Below are 9,593 nucleotides of genomic sequence, written 5' to 3'. Positions count from 1 at the left end.
TATATATATAGAACTATGATTGACGCTGAGACTGTGAATTTAATAAATTTGTTGTATGTGACACTTGGGAGATAAGAATGCCACAGGAACGAGTGTTGATAATATACATGATTGCGTTAATTTATTATTTTCCTCTCTATCTTTTTCTTCTCTTCCGATTTCATTCAATATTGTATTGTACGCGTTTGTCGGATAGATGTAAAATATATATATTCGTAGCGAGCGGATAAAAAGGATTTTATCATTATTATAATCATAAATAATTGTATTTTATTAATAACGTGACTATCATAATACGTATCTTCCATAAGATAGAAAATTTATAAGATCAGAGATTTACTGCCTCGTACATAATCTTCTTTAATTATTTTGTGTTCTATCTATTATAAATATAAAAATATTTTATCGTAGATTTATACAGGGTGTCTCAAAACTATCACTCATTTATATCTCGTCGAAAACATTCCGACATTAGAAGAAATGATTTTTTTTTTTCAATTTAGATTCCAGCATTCATATATAGTTTCGTAATGATGTTCATTCTCTTTGCGATATATGCTATGAAAATAATTTTTGATGTCCTTAAGTATACATATTATCTAACAAGTTATACATATCGTTTGATATAATAAAATTTTCATACATTCTCATTTTACTTTTTAGTATATCTATTTGCGATTCTAAGTGCGTGGGATATCATTATTTCTCTTTATGAGAAACATATCGGCGTGACGAGAAAGTAGAGACTCTCGAATTGAAATGAACAAAAATGTAAAAGCACAGTCAATAAAGAGTACTTGCACACATCTGAATTACAAATTGAATTAAAAACGAAATTCCTCTTCCTTCCTAAGACTTTTTCATATATATAATTGAACGACAAATATTTATTTTACGAAAAAAATTTATTTAATCTTTTAATTCTTAATATTAAATATAAATATAGATAAATAAGGAGGAGTATCTATATTATTATCATGAATATATAGAAAGACCGATAGAGGGAAGTAATTTGGTTAACGCTAGAGATTCATTCATTATATATTCATTATACAAATTAAATTATGCTGCATTGAACAGTTGCATATCATTAAATGTCATAATCGCCTATACGTCAGATTATTCGCATTGTATCATACATAAATAATAATGTTTAATGCCAATATGTAAATAATTAGCTTGCTGCGATTGATGTCATACTTCAATACAAATGTTACATTGACATATATTGCGGATTCGAAACGTGTTTGAATACATATTTTATACTTTATGTGTAATGTAATAACATATAATATATATATACAATATAACACAATTATTACTTATATATAATATATAAAATATTGTAAATATTGTTTTATATATATATATATATATATATATCAGAAAAATTAAATGTGCGATTAACTATCGATAAAATAACGGTGACCTATTTGTGGTTTCGCTGTTGGTTAATCGATTTCCTTCGAAAACAGGAAAATCTGTAAACACAGAATCCGGTTTAAGCGCGATGTTTTCGTTGTTTATCCTTCCTACTTGCATACTATCCTGTATTTCATGAACGGATCCTGCGGTCGCTTGAAGACGACCATCGTTTATCGTCGACAAACCGCTGTATCCTTCGTGATTCTCCCATAAATACCGGTATCAAAGTACTCAGCAACGTAAAGACTTATACGTTGTCTCAGAAGCAACGTCGTGATCCTTTTGTTTCCATTATAGTTTCTGTTATAGTAGTTTCGATTCCGAAGTGTACGGTTGCGTGATTGTCAATTTTGTCAAGTTAGTGCACGTACTTGTTGATTGTCAAAATGGGAAGCAAGAAATCGGATATTCTATATCTATTTGATCGACCGGCGGAGCCAGTGTACGTACCCAAGGGAGAAAACAAAGTCGCTTTTGATGTACCAGCTAACTACTTGGTAAGCTTGATCGGTCTTATTACATATCAATATTGAATTCCATGACATCAGTTTGATGTTGTTCTGCGCAGTTCACAGAACTTGAAATATCTTGGGCGTTTAAGATTAAGCCTTAGATCGTAATGTACGATCGGGGATATAAGATTTCTAGTTTCACGAAATAAAATGTAAGTTTTCTAGTTACACGAAATAGTTTCACGAAATAAAAGACTATTTCTCAAGTCCTATACTCCCTTCTTATTTCTTGAATATAAGAATTCTTAGAAATCTGCAATACAAAATTTATTTACATTATTCAATAATCTATAAAAACAAAAAGAACGCTTTGAACGAAGAAAAAATATTTTTTCATTAATGTTATTTAATCGATCATATACAAATTTTTATATATAAACTTCATTTTTTTATAACATATTTACAGCCTGAATCTCGGCAACAGATGGCTCCTGCCATTGTAAGTCGTTTCGCCGACGATACCTCGTCAAAAGTTCCAGTGAAGCAAATCAGTCTACCTGACTTAAGTATCCCTCTTCAACTTGGACGTCGAGAACCTTTCTCTCTTTTCATTCCTAAACATCGAAAATTAGCCGCGCGACTTATTGATATCTTCTTGGGTTTGTTTCCGATTTATATTATGTTTTATATTATGTTTTATATTATGTTTTATTTACTTCATTTGCCAAATTGTATATAAATTTCACTTCCATTTGCGAGTCAATTTAGAAATAGATATATGTATTTGTCAAATATTAAATTTGTCAATCTAAGATGTTTGTTAAGATCGATAAATAATCAGCGCGCAATTTACTTAATTTGAAAGTTGTAAAAATTCGTAAAAATATTATCAGACACCCAAACTTGTCTTGACCGAATTATATGGCCTTTTTTTTTGCATTAAATTTTTCTTTTGTAAAAAAATATAGATTAATTAAATTAGATTAATTAATTGCATTACATATATTATTACAGTAAGTTATACACTGTTATATACTGTTATGCTCATGTAAACTTTATTTAAGCACAAGTCTCATTGATTATTTATTAATATGTGTTATAGGTATGCGAACGTATGATGACTTTCTTTCGGTATCGGTTTACTGTCGCGATCGCGTTAATCCCCAGATGTTCATCTACGCACTCTCGGTGGCGATCCTGAATCGTCCAGATACCAAGAATCTACCGATACCACCGCTATCAGAAATTTTCCCGGACAAGTACATAGACAGTGGAATATTTGCCAGGGCGAGAGAGGAAGCCAACGTTGTACCGGCTGGCTCCAGGGTACTTGTTCTCTAATGCATTAATTACCAACAGGCTCGTTACTCAATCGTGCTGTTTAATTAGCTGGCTTATTCTTTGAATCAAAGGCAAATGATGACAAGATAAATTAAGTAAACGTGGAAAGTTTCTTCGTTTTAACAACAATTTTCATCTTTAAGTTTCGGAGAATATAAGGCGAGACAATGAAACGAATAATCATATTCTGTAATAGCTTAAGTAATTTACATACAATCTATTATAGTATAAAACTAATGAAATGTATTTAGCTGCTTGACCGCAATTTTCCGAAATTTTCATAATTTAGATCACATTATTGAATTTGTACAATAACCCATCAATTTTCAGCATTCTCATTAATCACCCTTTAACTGAAAAGTTATAGTGTATAAATTGTTATAATACAATGATGGAAGATGTAATAGGTCGATCTAACGAGTGCCGTTTTATATTAATTTTCAACGCAAAAGTCGTTTTATCGTCTCGTTATCCTTGCAATTCAAAGGTGCCTATTGAAATTCCGCGGGATTATACCGCGTCGGATCTTGACGAGGAACATCGCGTAGCTTACTGGAGGGAAGATATTGGGATTAATCTTCATCACTGGCACTGGCATCTGGTCTATCCATTTGAGACCGACATCAGGATTGTTAACAAGGATCGGCGTGGCGAGCTATTCTACTATATGCACCATCAGATCCAAGCCAGGTAAGTGCGCCAGCGAGCGCACGTAAGGCATGATATAAGATTGGATATTCTATTCTACCGTGCCTAGATCGTGCAGATATTATAGGCGACTGAGATCATGTTTTGATCTCGATCGTTATTATCACACGAGAATTCGTCTCAATTCTGCATAGTATTCGAGCAATGTTTGCTAACGAGCTCGAAAATGCATTTGCGCATAGAAACGGAGTAAAATTATTCAGCGATGAATTTCGGAAATAAATGTAAATTTAAATATCTGTTGAAGCACTTCACTTCACTAAAGTACACTGAGAGCGATACGAATTAAGAGATATTACGAGGAGCTATTTTTAAACTTGCAAGAAATGTTTCTAAAATCTGTAATCTGCAATAATAATGCTATAACCTACGTTCTAACTATTATTATTCCAATTAATAAAATTATTATTATTCTAACTATATTAATTATTTAAAAGTTATATATACATTTATCAACAAATGTCTATTTTCTGTAACGTCTTTCCTACTGTCTAATATACGAGTCTACGTCATTTATGTCGAAATACCGAACATCTGAATCGCCTGGGGTGTTACCGATGGGAATTTCCACGGTCTCTGCGTTATTATTCGGATTCCTCTTGATTCCGCTTTTCACAGATATAATGCCGAGCGTTTGAGCAACCGATTGGGCCGAGTGAAGCGTTTCCACAATTGGCGCGAACCGATCCCGGAGGGTTACTTTCCTAAGTTGGATTCGTTGGTGGCCAGTCGCACTTGGCCCGCCCGCTCCGCCGGCGCCATTCTTAAAGATATCAACCGTCCTGTGGATCAATTGAACTTCGACCTTCAAGACTTAGAGAGATGGCGTGATCGCATATATGAAGCCATTCATACCGGCGCTTACATCAACCCCCGCGGCGAGAGGGTGCCTTTGACCGAGTTCGGCGGCGTAGATGTGCTTGGTAACATCATGGAGGCAAGCATCCTTTCGCCCAACCAAAATGTATACGGAGATCTTCATAATCTCGGTCATGTCGCCATCTCTTACTGCCACGATCCCGATCATCGCTACTTGGTAATAGAATATCCAATTGTTGTTATTAGTTGTAAAAAGATAAAATAAAAATTGCGAGAATTTTTACTTGATTTTATAATGTTAATAATTTTTAATTTTTTACATTAAATAACCCTTTTTTTTTAGCAAGAGCGTTTAAAGCAACCATTATTTTCTTCTTCCATTTATATATATATAAAGTGTTTTTGATGGAGAAAAGAACGCGTAATTTCTGAGCACGCCTTTATTTTTCACTTGAAAAATTTCATGCAAATAATCATGCTACTTTGACATGATAAACGGAAAAATTTTCTTTCTTCGTGTTCCGGCTCGCAGGAAACTTTCAGTATCATGGGAGAACCGGCCACCGCTATGAGAGATCCCATCTTCTACAGATTCCATGCTTTCACTGACGATGTATTCCTAGAGCACAAGAATACACTTCCCGAGTACAGCCTACAGCAGGTGGGTGTGCACAGCTGTCTCGCTTACGCGATATATCATCGGTTCACTTCGGTATATAATGTCGCTAAGTACGCGTACCATGTGGTCCAGAATTACACGCAGCCACTTGACGATAAAAACGCCCGTTAAACCGTTTAACTCGACGAGACTGCTGGACATGTCGGAATTTATCAATCTTTTTGCCTACATACCGTACAATCTCATTAAATACTAACTCGACAAATGAGGCTTTAATTTTCTGCCATATTCGTGAATAAAACACAGAGTATCATTGAGCTTTTTCATCGCAATATCTTCAAGGAGATCTTTAAAATTTGACATTTTATAAGTACAAATTTAATCGACGTAATTATCATAGTTTAATCAAATCTCACTAACACAATCTTGTAGATTTCAACATTGGATTTAAATAGTTTGGTAATTAAATGTCAGAATAAAGCTCTTGAAATTCGAGAATCAGTTTCATCACTTTTTTACATTCTTAATTTTTTTCGTTCTAAATCATTCTCATTTTTAAAGCGTCTTTTAATTAATTAAGCTCTGGTTTAAATTTTTTTAGAAAAATTTTCCACGGAAATTTATCTCGGTATCTGACTGTAAAGCTGAAAGAGAATGACGGAATTTAATTGCTTTCTTTCGTTCGTTCATGGGTTTTAGTTGGACTTCCCCGGCGTAGTAATCACAGACATAGCAGTGCAGACTTCGAATCAACCGGCAAATCAGATTTCGACTTTCTGGACCAAGAGCGACGTCGATCTATCCCGCGGTCTGGACTTTACACCACGCGGTGCCGTTCTCGCAAGATTCACCCATTTGAATCATGCAGATTTCACATATAGAATCATTGCCAACAATCGTAATAATGAACCGCGACGAGGAACTGTTCGTATATTCATCTCGCCCAAGCAAGACGAACGTGGATTGCCTTTTGTCTTTAGAGACCAGAAGGAGCTCATGATTGAGATGGATAAGTTCACTGTATTACGTAAGTCGCCTATTGTACAAATTTCATTGTTATCATTTTTTCTTATTTTTAAATTTAATGTCAGCCTATATCTCTTTTGAGAATAATACCTCTTTTGTTACATTACCTCCCCAATTATAATATTATATATTATAATTGGATTATAATATTAACTCTAATAATATTTTGAATATTGCAGTTTATTTTTTAATAAGAATCTCATTTTAGATCGTATATGTGAGAACACAACCAATAAGAATTAGAAATTAAATGCCTATAACGATCAAAGCTGAATCTTTAATGCTTAAATAATTCAACGTGAATTATATATGTACCATACATGCTTATATACCATATTTGTAGTCATTCGAACTGCCGAATTGTTTTCCGAATGGTTTTCCAAACTTAAACGCAATTAAACTATTGTAATATTACAAATTAAATTAAATTAAATTGACAAATAATTTTTAATAATTTGATATTCAATCAAGTATCATATTAAAAAGATATTAATGTGCTGAAAAATTGTAAATAAATTTATTCCGAAAAATATTACCTCGGTCCGAATCTCTTACTTTCCATGCGAGCGAATCCACGATGCCTGATTGAGCGTCAAATTATTAAAAATTGCTTGTCAATTTAGTTTAATTTAATTTGTGATATCATTACAGTAGTTTAATTGTGTTTATAAGTTCGGAAAACTAATTCGGTACAGTTCGAATAACTATAATATAATATGGTATATAAGCATGTACATATATAGTACATATAATTCACATTGAATTAAGCATTAAAGATCCAGTTTTGACCGTCATAGGCATTTAATTTCTAGTTCTTACTTTTTAATGTAATGATTTTATGTATGATTGGAATGAATAAAGAAAAAACGTATTAATTTCTGTCACTAATTCAATTTTTACACTTATACATAATTCTCGAAATATAAATATATTTTTCTATTTTGAATGAAATCGAGTAAAAGTAAAAAGCAAGCGTTTTACGTTATTTATGTAATATTTCATGAAATTTTCGATCGCATTCTCTGCTAGTGAGACCGGGATCAAATACCATCGAGCGTAAATCAACGGAGTCTTCGGTAACTATACCGTTCGAAAGGACGTTCCGCAATCTCGACGAGAACAGACCAATCGGCGGCGATAACCTGGAACAGTTCAACTTCTGCGGGTGCGGCTGGCCACAGCACATGCTGGTACCTAAGGGCAAGGAGGAGGGATTCCCGATGGACCTCTTCATCATGATATCCGATTACACCGGTGACGCGGTGAGTACTTTTTATACTTATCGAGCTCTCGCGGCGCTTAAGAGCTTACAGTCTGCCAGGTGGAAATCTACCACCCATCTCTCACACCTCTTTCCCTCCCTTTTTTTCCACTCTTTTAACGACGACGTTCCAATACAATAAGAAGACGTTCGTATTACACTGCTTTCGGGCAAAAAAAGGGAAAAAAGGGTGAAGGGAGGGAAAAAAAAGAAAGAAAAGAAAAAGGGAACAACTCGCTAAAGGAATTATTTTGTCGTCCTGCGGCGATATGTACAGGTGGAACAGGACGAACCGACTGGATGCAAGGACGCGGCGAGTTTCTGCGGCCTGCGGGACCGCAAGTATCCGGACGCGCGACCCATGGGCTTTCCATTCGATCGTAGAGCCCGTGCTGGCGTGGAAACCCTGGCCCAATTCTTGACCGGCAATATGGCAGTCGCGCAGATTACCATCCGCCACACGGATACTGTATTGCCGCGAATGCGATCCGGAAGTATGGGCAACACTCTCACCTTTGCCTGATCCGATGATTGATCGACCAACAGATCGCTCTCGCGCACCTCCGCCGAGAATGCCAATGTCTCCGTTCTTCCTACCACGCATTCTTAGTAGCAATCCTGCAATATCCGTTGTAGAATCACGACTGATTGTGTGGAAACGCGACACGTTTCTCATCCTAGTCCATATCCTAGGATGGCGAACGCCGGGAATGATGGCGACGGGACGGGAGTTAATAAAAAGCTGGAGGTGGGCGAGACGCTATTTCCATATCTCAATGACGGAGGATTATCCAAGGAACGAGAGAGATTTTCTGTGAGCAGGAATGCACAATCTTGTGCCTTTTAATCATTAAAATTTCCACATGATACTGCGAAATCGATTCCTGCTGTTATTTGGCGGCCAAATTTTACCGGAATTGCGGTTATCTCGTAAAACCTATATTTTCTTTAATCTTAAAATATTTTACAAATATTTTCATATATTCAAATATTTTCTTTCTTAGTCGTTTATTTCAATACAGCCGCCAATATAAATCTATCGAGCTATCTAAATAAATAGATAAGAGAATTGATATATTATTATTATTTTCATTTTAATATTACAAATGTTTTATTATGAAAAAAATTTGCAAACAGTGAATATTTGAATATTTCTTTAAACAATCTTGTAGAAGCTGTTTTATTTACGATTTCATAACTTGCGCATCCATGAGCAATGAGTACCTCTTAACAAATGTATTTTTGCGTAAAAACGGGAACAAAGACGTGTCCCGAACGCTCAAGCGAAGCTTTTCTTCTTTCTCTCGTTTCACCCGCATTACGGGAACTAGATTGTAGAAAGCAGCAAATGTAAAAAGCAAAAAAAGATAAAAATAAAGTCTATGCAAATTAGATGCGCTCTTTTTTTCACCCTTTTATCGTATTATGGGTGTTGAAAGCAAGCGACGATGTCTCGAATACACGAAAGAGAGAGGGGGGGGGGAGGAGAGAGAGAGAGAGAGAGAGAGAGAGAGAGAGAGAGAGAGAAAGAGAGCATTTGTTGGTAAAAAGAGTTTAAATGATTTAATTAATTTTTCAAATTCTGTCGTACAGAGTTAAACTTTTTCCATTAGTATTAAGTTGTACATAATTAATACAAGTGAGATGTGTCTCTCGCAGCTCCTCATGTAAAACATTTTTGAAATATTTAATCTGAAATATATTTTTTTAATTACATTTCTATCACAAATCTATCTCGTTGGCATATCAAAATTAATGACGAGACTAACGAAACGTGTTTGTTGGGAAATAACGAGGCTTGCGCGTCATCTAGTTTGTAATTAACATAATTCCATTGAATTACTCAGCATCTCTATCAAAGCTGGTGTTTTCAACGCCTTCATATATACATAGATATATATATATATACATATATACATATTTTATATTTTTTATATATATG

General features: G+C 34.7%; 1 protein-coding gene across 1 annotated transcript; it reads left to right on the top strand.

The window, feature by feature from the left end:
- Positions 1-1,680: 1,680 nt before the first annotated feature.
- LOC108684954 (phenoloxidase 2) lies at positions 1,681-8,673 on the top strand. The gene is made up of 9 exons (XM_018189520.1): positions 1,681-1,922; positions 2,344-2,536; positions 2,980-3,203; positions 3,706-3,908; positions 4,545-4,962; positions 5,278-5,406; positions 6,064-6,391; positions 7,420-7,652; positions 7,929-8,673. The coding sequence occupies exons 1-9, from the start codon at positions 1,812-1,814 to the stop codon at positions 8,172-8,174; spliced, it is 2,085 nt and encodes a 694-aa protein (XP_018045009.1). The 5' UTR covers positions 1,681-1,811; the 3' UTR covers positions 8,175-8,673.
- The last annotated feature ends 920 nt before the right edge of the window (positions 8,674-9,593 follow it).

This window comes from Atta colombica, unplaced genomic scaffold (assembly GCF_001594045.1).
Source record: "Atta colombica isolate Treedump-2 unplaced genomic scaffold, Acol1.0 scaffold141, whole genome shotgun sequence".
Lineage (NCBI taxonomy): Eukaryota > Metazoa > Arthropoda > Insecta > Hymenoptera > Formicidae > Atta > Atta colombica.
This window is presented reverse-complemented; position numbering and strand designations above follow the sequence as displayed.

Bases quoted from the DNA above. Each gene is read 5' to 3' on its own strand.
- LOC108684954 (XM_018189520.1), top strand. From the start codon at position 1,812: ATGGGAAGCAAGAAATCGGATATTCTATATCTATTTGATCGACCGGCG. The intron at 3,909-4,544 runs GTAAGTGCGCCA...CGCTTTTCACAG, and splicing joins CACCATCAGATCCAAGCCAG to ATATAATGCCGAGCGTTTGA. The intron at 7,653-7,928 runs GTGAGTACTTTT...CGATATGTACAG, and splicing joins CCGATTACACCGGTGACGCG to GTGGAACAGGACGAACCGAC.